Source organism: Phoenix dactylifera, chromosome 6 (genome assembly GCF_009389715.1).
Source record: "Phoenix dactylifera cultivar Barhee BC4 chromosome 6, palm_55x_up_171113_PBpolish2nd_filt_p, whole genome shotgun sequence".
NCBI lineage: Eukaryota > Viridiplantae > Streptophyta > Magnoliopsida > Arecales > Arecaceae > Phoenix > Phoenix dactylifera.
This window is the reverse complement of record NC_052397.1, coordinates 17,608,684-17,620,997: the sequence shown is the minus strand read 5'-3', so window position 1 is coordinate 17,620,997 and position 12,314 is coordinate 17,608,684. Positions and strand designations below refer to the sequence as shown.

The 12,314-nt window shown below is 42.6% G+C and overlaps 1 protein-coding gene across 1 annotated transcript; it reads left to right on the top strand.

Annotated features, from left to right (window-relative positions):
• Positions 1-8,409: 8,409 nt before the first annotated feature.
• Positions 8,410-10,430, top strand: LOC103707525 (1-aminocyclopropane-1-carboxylate synthase 3-like). Its single transcript, XM_008792052.3, has 4 exons — positions 8,410-8,629; positions 8,728-8,859; positions 9,030-9,190; positions 9,304-10,430. Exons 1-4 carry the CDS (start codon positions 8,477-8,479, stop codon positions 10,244-10,246), a joined length of 1,389 nt encoding a protein of 462 aa, XP_008790274.2. The 5' UTR covers positions 8,410-8,476; the 3' UTR covers positions 10,247-10,430.
• The last annotated feature ends 1,884 nt before the right edge of the window (positions 10,431-12,314 follow it).

Sequence of the window (12,314 nt, the reverse complement as noted above, 5' to 3'; positions counted from 1 at the left end):
GTGGTGGCCAACTACTTGGCAAGACTACAATCTAATTGCTCAGCCTTTAATTTGATCAGAACTTACAATTTTGAATGCGTAGTTGAAATAACTATTTAGAAAGTTTAGTTACCTCAAATAATTTCCAGAGGTTCAACTTCGAAATCTGTATATGGATTGAATGGCCTTGGAATGTGATGTGATGTGATGCTTATGATGTATGCGTCGGTAAGCACCACAACAAGTGCAAAACAGAAAACAAGGAAGATGTCTTCCACACAGAAAGCCAAACATAACCTTTGGAAGAAGGAATATGCTGCCATGCTAATACACCATTTTAGCTACCTGTATTAAATGTGGTTTTGTCCCTAACAAATCTTTGTACAGACTTTTTTTTAAAAGAAAAATCTTTCTACGGACTTAAATATATGAAACGTTAGGTTTGCTCAGAAAACAAAAAATAAAAAGAAAAAGAAACGTTAGGTGAGATAGGAGACTGACGGCCATGGTGTGAAGTCTTACCAGAAAAGCATGTCACATCGCCGATCTTTAAGCTTGGACATGGTTCTGAGGCCCAGTTGCGGCCTGAGCTCCAATCTTGGGTCCATCAGGTAAGTCCAAGCCCTTAATCAAGCGTGGTTTGCAAAATGAGCCCAAGCCAACCAGCGAGGGTGGCTTTTCCGGGAAAGGGGGTAAGAGAGGGAAGGTGTCCCATATCTGCCTTAAATTTGTTCTTGGGCTCTACTCAGTAGGTAGAACCTTGAGATACATTTGCCTCTTGTCTATATGTGTCTTGGAATTAGATTCATGCATCGCTTATTCACCAGCAAGATCAAGTCAGGGTGTGTCTAATCAGGTTTGGGTTGGGTCATTCGCTAGTATTTTTTTTTTTTTAGCCCAACATTTTGTTGCATCCAGTATAGCAGGCCATATGGACTCGTTTCGGAGCCCTTTCTTCACAATAAACTCATTTCTAAATAAAGGCTGAAAAGTTCTTCTCTTCTTGCTCTTACAGCGCCCATATATGTGTTCGTATCCTGAGTGCCTCCACCTCCTGGCTTCCTGAAGATGAATTTCGATGGCAGAATAGCCGACGACGGGAGATGCGGAGGTGTAGGCTTCGTCATCATGAGTCCAGACTAGTGGCGGCGGGGAGTCGGTGGATCTTTGACTCTTCGGTGGTGTGTACTGAGCTCAAAACCGCTTGGAAGGGTATGTCCTTTGTCCGACGGACATTAGGTACGGACCGGCTCATCCTCAAGGGCGACTCGGCTACGGTGATCGACTGGGTCGTGCAGGCGAGGATAGGCTGCTGCTCCTCGACATTCGCAGACATGGCGCCCATCAGGCCACTCACATCTACAGGAAAACGAATGGTGCAGTTGATTGGATTGCCTCCTGTGCGGCTCACCATTTCGGAGGCTTCATATGGATGGAGCGTGATAGAGTATCAGGTTCTTTATTTGTTTTGTTATTTTCTGATTTTATTGGTCTCATCCACACACATGCAGAGTATGAAACGCTGTTGTACCAAAAAGAAAAAATCTTTTTCCATGCAAAGTTCAGGTTGTATTGCGACCCAGATCGCATATTTTAGGCTCGTTAATAATGCAGCTATTGGACACTAGCTGGTACAAGTTTGATTTTTGTTCTTCAGAAAGATTCTTGTGCATTTACTTCCACATATTTGCGGATGCATGGAATGTCGAGCAACCAACCAAAGAGCATGCTGCGCAGCTATAACCCATGACCAACTTCACATGCAAAGAAACGTGCCCTTAACTATTGGAACATGAATGATGCCGACGTGAAGATACTAGATAGTATGTTTTATATAGCAAGTATAGATTATGAGGAGCATAATGAAGATTATGAGCATACTTTTGAGCAAATTGGAAGCGAGGATAGCTGGGCAACAAGTGAAGATAGGAGCATAAAATGATCACGCTAGCTTCTCTTCCTCCCCATTCTATTCCTTTCCTGTTACGTACGTACTAACTTTTGAATTATATTCTACGAGACTTGTCTACCACGACTGACAGGATTTTTGTCATTATGAACCGTAAGAAAGTTCAGGTCTCAGAAAGTTCAACACCTTTTCTGTTACTTAATTCCGTTTCAAACCATTTCTGAAACCTCGCCTATCAAGTAGAGTAAGTCCGCTTGGAGCCGTGTGGGGCATATAAAGTCATGCACCTTCCACGTTAAGCTGTAAACGTATGTCACCTCATTCAACCCTTTACCGACTCTTTTAATCTTGTGAAATTACAGAGCTATAGGCATTTAAAGATGGGAAGATACCACGACATCATATGTCCCTCGTGTCAAACATATTGCAGCTTCCGGGGCCTCACATGAACATAAAAACAAAGTCAATATCTATGCATGCTGGGACTAGGGGGTGAAGATGCCATCACCAAACGATGGCTTGTCTTCAAGGTTGTGAATTCAAACACCAAATACACAACCTCATGTTGCTCTCGTGACCACTTTAGTTTGGTCAGTATGTACGTAGGAAGGCTTGGTGTATATCTCAAATTCATCGACTATTAACTTCCAAACATTTACTTAATTACGTTTAGTGCATCACATTTGTTACATCCAATAATCGGTCGTTGTGGTTGACATCGGGACGTTAGATGTAAGATGGAACAAGTCATGGAGGAAGGGAGAGGAAAACCATGGGCCCAAAGAGATGGTGAAGAGAGAATTTTTGCTTTTTCACCCTTTTTCTAATGGGAAACATGATGTCGTATGAGGGCCTACGCTTTTGAAGAAGAAAGCAATGGGTCCATGCTTTGTGATCAACCAAAGTGGCTTGAGAATGGACTCCAAGGGTGCAGTGCCATGTTAGTTGTTACCGAGGGGTACGTCCATCATTGTTGACCAAGCCATGAGATGTTTTGGGCAGGTTATAGATGGTGGGGGTCTCATGTGAATTTAACCCTCCCTAGTTGTGCCACTGCAAGACCACACGGCCCCCATGAATCCATGCAACCTAGACGTTAACACCGCGGCATGGAAGTCTTCTGATATGCAACGACAGGGATACGGCCCCTCTCACAACTAGTCCAATATGATATGCTTTGCCGTAACTTTTAATGTTCATGGGTGTGAGTTTGATCCCTTGCACCAATGTCGAGGACGTTCATTAGCAAATGTCGAGGACGTTATTGCAGCTGAACGGCATGGACAACGTCAAGCATGTAACAACTCAGGACCTCATCCAAAATGGCTAGCTGGAAGGTATTATTTGGATTACTTGATCCTGTACGTATAAGTACCCAAGATCTACCTAGCGAATAACCGATGTGGGACTAAACACACACCCGCACGGGTCCTCACATACTCCCCCCGTTCAAGCCCTGACGTCCTCGTCAGGCTAAGGGTTCAAATCCATTCAAATCTAATCACAAACACCACGATCGGCCCGTGGTCAGCCCCAATAGATCCGTGCTGCAGTGTCCCCTAGTCCACATAGGTTATGGGCCGGGTCCGCTCTGATACCATTTGTAACAACCCAGGACCTCACCCAAAATGGCTAGCCGGAAGGTATTATTTGGGTTCCTTGATCCTGTATAAGTATACAAGATCTACCCAGCGAATAACCGATGTGGGACTAAACACACGCCCACACGGGTCCTCACAAAGCATCAGCAGGCCAGGACTGGTCAGACATGCATGATGCGGGCCAGAGAAGGAAGAGGAAATCATATCATGTGGGTTTGGCTTGGCAGTTCATCCCTCCTAAGTTTCCATGCATGATTCCATAAAGAAAGAATTTATCCAACAAGGTGGCTAAAGAAAATAACATGAAAGAACGCACGTGAGCACCAAACTAAAATTTCTAGCATGCAAGGCACATTTTATGTCACATAGCAAATTAAACATGCATAAGATTTCGAATGGATTTGTAGTTGGAGTTCTATCATCTTTAAGAATTTCAAATAATGGATTTGTAGTTGGCGTTCAATCATCTTTAAGAATTTCACATGTGAGATGCATGAAAGATTCCCCATGGCAAAAGTCAGTCCAGGAACTTTCAAGGTACTACCATTCTTCTTTCTCCTTTTCTTTTCTTGATGGTAGAAGGCGGTATGCTCTTCTTGTTAATAGTTCTCATTTTGTTTGATCTTTCTAGATAGGAAACATGTAGATATCTTTATGGAAAGAGAGATCTAGAGAGAGTTGTATCTGTTAAGAAGGGAAGGGGCCAGACGTAAATCAAATTATATCAAGGACAAGGTTGTATCATTAATGCGGAAGAAGGATTCGTCTTTCTTTGCACGGATCAATAGTTGGATTGCGGAATAGCAGCTACCAATTCCATGCAGATGGATAAATAAAAAAATTTAAAATATCTTAAGATCTATATATAGTACAATTTAAGAGTCAACATTGCAAAAAAAAATAATTATTTTTTCGTGCAAAAGATACATCCGGACCCTATTGGATGGATGTAAATATAAAGAAAGGATGAATTGAACATGCAACATTTATTAACATTGGCCATGAGACCGAGCTAACCTTCCATGGTTACTACACGTCTTATCTTATAGTGACCCTATAACTGTTTCACAACGAGGATTTGTTGAGCTTGTTTTCCTGTAATTGTTACAATAGTGCCTACTGTCTCCCAAAATCAGATTGAATAGAGTGCAAAAGGGCATCGTCGGAGTCCTTGCTTTTAGTTTATATTGATGAGGACTCGAAACCAAAACATGAAGCCCTTAATTAAAACGCTAATTTATGGAAGTCAATGGCTAGGGTTCTAGGGTCTTTATCTTGTGGTGTTTGGAGGCCCCTTGGGAGAAGCGGGTAGGTGGAGCTAAAATTTTTTGATGTATAATTGAAGCAAAAACTAAGCTTGGGGGAAGCTACATGGCAATTAAGACCCCTCGATCCTTTCTTTTTTTTATATATATATATGAAGAGGGTGAGAAAGCCACCTTTGACCCCTCGTTCCGTTCAAAGTCGGTTCTTGTACTCTCCAGTCAATCCCTGCATTTTCTTACTTGTTAGACAACTCGAACACACCCACCTCCGACAACACCGACTTGGATTAGAGCACCCAGGGCCCACAACCAAGGTTTACAGTGATGTGATGTAACTTTTGTGTGGGACCCAGGTGTCGGTTCAAGACGGGCGTCAACTGAGTGGGTCTCTTCTAATAAATTGGTACCCCTTAGTATGCGCAACGTCGGCCCTTACTTTTACGCGACATGACATGCGACATAGCCACCTTGTAAAAGCGTAATTCAACATCTTGAGTATTAATATATTCGAGCGTCAAAGGGTGAAAACATAAAGCCAGCATTTGGAAAAACGCAGGATAGGGAAACGTAGTTCGTATTCAATGATCTCCCTGCGTCACGTATTTTCCTACTTGTTGCTGAAAATTTGATTTGGAGGTGACCGCAGACCGAGAAAGAGGAGCTCCGATAGGAAATACGGCGGCGGACAACTTTCTCCGAGGGACCTGCAAAAAATCGATGGCCGGAAGTTCCGGCACCGGCCCTCCGATGTTTAAGTCATAGGATTTTTTTTGTGGAGCAAGCAGAGAGATTACGTAAAAAGATCTCCTCCTTTGGGAAGAAGAAGTTCTCTTTTTATAAGAGGGATGTAGAAGTTACTTGTGACTGGACGTGACTGTACGAATTAATGAGTTAACATAGTGATTGGACGTAATCGTGTGAATTAATGAGTTACCGTAAACGATCCGAGATTTTGGGCTGGCTGGCGGTCCGTTGAGATCGTATGCATTTAATCGTTGACAGTCGTTAAGGCAGAGATTGCGGGATTGGACCCCGGATGAGGAGAAGGGGGACTTGATTTTTAGTGGAGTGGAGGAGGTCTGCTTCTCCCTTTGACTAGGTCTTCTTTGGACCTGAGGTCGATCGGGTTCAACTTAGTCGAAATCAAGGTGTAAGCTCTGGAACCGGGCGCGCTGAGGTCGGGCGTCTTGAGGTCGAACGCATCGAGGTCGCGTGCAGGGAGAGTATGCTCGCTGTCGTCACGTTCGTCATCAAGTGCTGGTGATTTATCCACGTGCTTTGAGCGATCCATTTTCCCCCAATATTATCAAATAATAATAATAATAATAAGTAACCCAATACATGCAAACAAGATGTATTAAATGCACCATATCACGAGAACATGAATAGCTATCAAATAATATGTACCGTGGATGATATATGGATCGCAACTAGAAGTGAAAGGATTTTCTGACACATGACACGGTCCTCTGCTCAGTTAGCTAGAAAAGCCTATTCCTTTCTTCTTCATTTGGATGTTGCTCAAGGAATTGGGGTAGTTGTAGGCTGCTTAACAATGATAGCCTATCTAATCCAATTGTGTCGTGGCTGTCCCTCCCTTTGGAGTCTCAAAAGTAAATGTTGATGCTACCGTAATACTTGATAAAGCGGCTGCTAGTTTTGTTATTCGAGACAGTCCAAGCCAGTTCAGACCCTTATGCCGAACTTGTGGCCATCTGGGACTGGATGAAGCTTCGTACTGCTGTAGTTGATTTAAATGCATTGGAAGTGTAGCTGGAGGGGGTTATGTAACTGTGATTTCCTAGATTTCTAATTATCCTGTTGTCAAAAATCTGAAGCTTTCCTTCCTGAGGGCTCGTTTGGTTCGCGGGAAAAGAAGGGGGGAAAGTGTGGTCAACGGGAAAGTAATGAGATGCCTCTTGTTTGGTTGGAGTTTTCAAAGGAGAGAGGAGGGAAAGTTGTATTCCCATGGGAATGTGATTCCCACATTTCATGGGAAAGTCTTTCCCATGAGAAACATGGGAAAGTTACTTTCCCATGAGGCGGGAATCACTCCATTTTTGCTTTTTCCCAAAAAGTCCCTTCAGCATTAAAGAAGCATTAAAGAGGCATTAAAAACCTAATTTTTATTAAGGGCATAATAGGAATTATATATAACTTTCCTAGGAAAGTGGATGGCCAACCAAACATAAGCACCTTGGAAATTTGTCACTTTTCCATGGTCAACCAAACATGCCAAAAGTACTTTCCTAGGCATCCTCTTCCTAGGAATTTGTTTCCCAGGAATTATATTCCTAGGAAGGAAAATGCTTCCCGCGAACCAAACGAGCCCTGAATGATATATATATCGATCTGAATGAAAGGCAGCCTGGCAGAAACTTTTGCTCTCTCATACTTACTGAGAAGCCAACAAGCAAACGGAATTTATGGCTTCGGACAGCAGAGGATTCTATTCATCCGGTTCTTTTTTCTATTTTGCAGGCCGATGGTTATGGGATATCTCATAGTCGAAGATAGATCTGCGTATATAGTTTGAAATGTATATGTATAATTGTAAGATAGTTCTGCTATGATGGGGTGCTTTGCTACATATATTCCCTACTCAAATCTTCCTGTATCTCTGGTGGCTTTGCTGTTTTTTTCCCTGTACCGGAGTAGTGGCTGTCATGAAACCAGAGTTCAAGCTGCGCATATATGTTGGGTTTAGGTAGTAGGTGTGCTGGAGCTGTGATAGCTGTTTGATCTGAGTTGTACTCCTTAATTTGTTTCTTAATGCAAGATTTCAGCTCCATTTCTTACCAAAGATAAACAACTTGCACTCTCGATTGTTCGCCATGCCGTGTTGCAGTTATTTCCTTCCACCCTATAGCCTTTGTTTACCTACAAAAGAGTGTGACTGTCGGAAGATTTGAATGGGTCCGGTGGGGTTCATACCTCCAATCAAGTGATGATGACACCAAAGTGGAGCCACATTAAAGAATGGCTTTTGAGGTGGAGCACTTAAAATCTGTGGGCTAAAACATACGGCCATGGCTTACCTATTTTGGTTGATTTTGAAGTCTGATACATATTGATTAAACCGAAGAAAGAGACAGGAAGAGCTCCCATGGGTACATAGCAGGTTAATGTGAAAAAAAAATAGGAGCAGCGAAACAAAAATCTAATCAATCCTTCTTTTGAGGGAATCCTATTACGTAAATATATACATCCAATAGATTTGATGTGATCATGGATAACTTGCGAGAATTCTCCTGGATGCCAGATTTATTCCAAGTTGATTGCATATTTTTTTCTAGTGAGATTGATAAGAAGAATGAGGAAGCAGGTTAAAATGATGTTTCTCTGTAGAAGGAATTGAAGTTTCGAACAATATGAAGAATAATGTAATCAATTCCTTGAGGGAAGCATGGGACCCCGCATTGCACAACAGCACATCACCTATGAGATAGCCTGTCGGCAGGCACACAAACTTACGCTCTCTTTTTTTTTTTTTTTTTTTTTTACATCGGCGCTTTACACCGAACGTAAATGAGTACAGCCAAAAGAAAATCAAAAAGAAGAAGCTGACCAAGCGGTTAGACAAACACTCTCTCTCTCTGGCTGGTTTCTCTCTGCATACTGGTATATAATAACACCTAGTTCTCCATCCCCCAGGCATCACCAAAAGCACAGTGTTGCTCTTTCTCCTCTGCCCCTTTTCTCTCTCTTACCCTCAAACCAAAATGCATAAGAAGCTGCTCTCAAGAAAGGCGGCATGCAACTCCCATGGACAGGACTCCTCCTACTTCCTAGGGTGGCAGGCGTATGAGAAGAACCCTTACGACCGAATCACCAACCCAACTGGAATCATACAGATGGGCCTTGCAGAGAACCAGGTTAATTAGCACCATCAAACACCATGCATCTCTGCTATTTTCACAAGTTGTACTGTAATAACAATAGTCTCAGCTTTTCTCCGTTCATCTTTTGGCAGCTATCATTCGATCTCATCGAGTCTTGGCTCAAGAGCCACCCCGACCCTGCGGGGTTCATCAGAGACGGCGCATCCATATTTCGCGAGCTGGCCCTGTTCCAGGATTATCATGGCCTGCCTGCTTTCAAGAAAGTAAGTCCACCAATTAAGCTGCCCGGTCGTAATCAAGCGAGCGACATTCTTTTCTTTTTTCCACGACACTAATTCACTCTTTCAAGCAATCATTATGATCTTTTACGTTATTAGAGACACGTAAAACTAATTTTTTTTCTGATCAAAGTTTGCAACGTAAATACTGACAGGCACTGGCGAATTACATGGGATACTTGAGAGGGAACAAAGTAAGGTTCGAACCCAGCAACCTTGTCCTCACAGCGGGTGCCACGTCGGCTAACGAGACTCTGATGTTTTGTCTTGCCGAACCCGGCGAAGCATTCCTTCTCCCAACTCCTTATTACCCTGGGTAACCATTGCTTCTGCCGCATTTCTCATTGCTATGCTTGTGCTGTCTATAAATATTGCGAAGTACCAGAACTTGTACTGTTGTCTGACATCAGTTTACATAATTTCCAACAGGTTTGATAGGGATCTCAAATGGCGAACCGGAGTGGAGATTGTTCCGATCCATTGCTCGAGCTCCAATGGCTTCCAAATCACCAAAGCCGCCCTAGAACAAGCGTATCAACAAGCAGAAAAATGCAAGCTGAGAGTAAAAGGAGTCTTGACAACCAACCCTTCGAATCCGTTGGGCACGACGACAACCCGACGTGAACTCGACACCCTTATCAACTTTGTCGTCGCCAAAGACATCCATCTTATCAGTGACGAGATCTACTCGGGGACCACGTTCGACTCCCCAAGGTTCATCAGCGTTGCGGAGGCCATGATCGGTCGAGACGATGTTTCGCACCGCGTTCACATTGTTTACAGCCTTTCCAAGGATCTTGGTCTCCCGGGATTCCGGGTTGGTGCAATCTACTCTGGCAACGACTACGTCGTGGCTGCCGCTACCAAGATGTCAAGCTTCGGCCTGATCTCCTCCCACACTCAGTACCTCCTCTCTGTGTTGCTCTCCGACAAGGACTTCACGAGAAAATACACCGAGGAGAATAAGAAGAGGCTTAAGGAGAGACATAAGCTACTCGCCGAGGGACTCCGGGAGGCCGGCGTGAGTTGCTTAAAGAGCAACGCAGGTTTGTACTGCTGGGTGGACATGAGACACCTGCTCAAGTCCAAGACATTTGAAGGAGAGATGGAACTATGGAAGAAGATAGTGTTTGAAGTGGGACTAAACATCTCGCCCGGCTCTTCATGTCATTGCGTCGAGCCCGGGTGGTTTCGTGTCTGCTTTGCTAACATGTCGGTGGACACCCTCAATGTTGCCATGCAACGCCTCAAGACCTTCATAGATACCGGTCTCAGCAGCCATGACTCCGGCCGGCGGGTGAGATGGCCGGCGCGTGAGAAGGCCAACTGGCTGCTGCGGTTATCATCCTCGGATCGCAAATGTGAACGATAGGGTACTTGGCCAGAATGAATGAGTGACTGTTCTTAGATTTTCGTTTCCTTTTTTTTTTTTAGCTTGTTTTTGTGTAAAATTAGTATCATTCCGTTTTTTTTTTTCTTTCCCTTGGAGCATTCAAATCCCTTCTTGAAGTGCCCAAGGTTTCTTGCATGTGCAAGAGAGTCTGTTTTGACTTGAGTTCAGTTGGGTTGTTTAGTTTCCCACGTATTACTTAATCGATGTTACTGATGAAGTCTTTATCCAAAGTCAGACATGGTACCAGCTATTTGATTCTATACAATAACATTAAGTATAAAATAAGCATACTTACTAAGCATCTAGTAAGTGATGAGTAATTAAAATGGAGAAGGACCATCATGATGATGTCATGGCTACCATGTAACATAATCCAAACGTAAGCCCCTCCATCACCATGAACCTGTCTTGACAATTCATGGCGTGGGTGGATCACATTTAGTTGCGATCTCTAATGCACCAACGAAGTCGAGGACAAATTATCTCAGGATTATTATCTGATATCAATATGAGGGAGAGGTATGCCAGCTGATGAGAAGTTGCAGGATGTTTCGGTGTCCATGAATACATTAGAGTCTTAATGAAAGACGAATCCATGAAGCAGAGGTCCATGAATACGTTAGAGTCTTAACTGTGTTGAGTAGTGGGTTTCGGGCGCCGCGGAAACCAGAAAACAGTGGTCGGCCATGGAGGGCTGCTGTTTTTGGTGTATCTTGCCTTCGTTCTTGCAACCGACTGCAAACTTTTTGGTACAGATGTAGGGGGGGGTCCACGTACTCTAAAAGCAATGCAAAGCGGTAGCTATGATTAAAGAACGGGCACTTGCTTACAAAAGCAACGAATAGTTGCTTGACAATGATTTGAGATTTCCAGAATCTTAAATTGTTTCAACTAATATGCGGTGTAAAGATTACGCGGTTCAATTTATACTCTCAGATCACGTGTCTTTTTGTTTGTTTTTTGGTGTGTGTGTGTGTGTTAGAAAACGCGCTTTCTCCTTTCATCCCTATCTGTTAACCCTAGATTGCTGTTGTAACTTTTGAAGTTCTAATAACAGTTTAACACTGGCTTTTGGCTACTTCTAAGTTTGGCATGTTTTTGTTCCACCTACCATAATGTATGACTGTCACAAGCTTGAAACGTACAATTTGGTGTATCGATCCTACATTACACATTATTTTCCTGCTTTCACATCATCAATTTATCGTCTTATGATGGGAAACAACCACAGCAGATGTTGATTGAGACTGTTAGAAACATTATTACTTTTCCCATTAAGATTGGAGGTAAAGTTTTTTTTTTTTTTTCTTCTTAATCGGAAAGAGAGTGGAGAAGGAGCTTCTCCGTATTTATTAATAAAAGAAATTATGTACAAGAGAGAAAGAAGAAAGAGAAAATACAAAGGCAAGATTCAGAATTTGGCTAGGAAGATGATGGATAAGAGTCGCCGATCTATTAATTATATAATGTTCCGTGACTATCTATCCTCTGTAGAGTGGAATACATCGAAGAATTTCTTTTAATGAAAATTCTCGCATTTCTCTCCTTCCATGCCTCCTGGCAAAGAGCAGCGCATAGTCGGAAGCACCTTATAATCATCAATATATAGTGTTTAGTCATGGAATTAACGCGATATGCAGAGAGTTAGCCTGAGGTTGTACTATGAAATGACTAAAATTCATGACTACAAGTTTATGGTGCAGGCTACCTGGTATAGAGCACATGTTATCAATGCTTTATGCATATTAGGTCAAACGGTACAAATAATGAACCACTGTAGCATTGTTATGATTTGGAGTGTAACTTGCGTATGAATATGTATGTATGTATGATTTGAAAGTCCTATAGAATGATAAATCACTTCATTAGAAGTGATGTATGCCCAAGAGCTAAAGGCTTTGAATGCCTCTATTATGTCTCTATGTTTCTGTTAAATTTAAATTATGTTACAATGCCTTGGCTCCCTTATGAAAAAACAATGTTTACGTATAATCTCACTCTCACCATATTCTTTGAGGACATGTTTTGATGGAGGGATTAACTATTA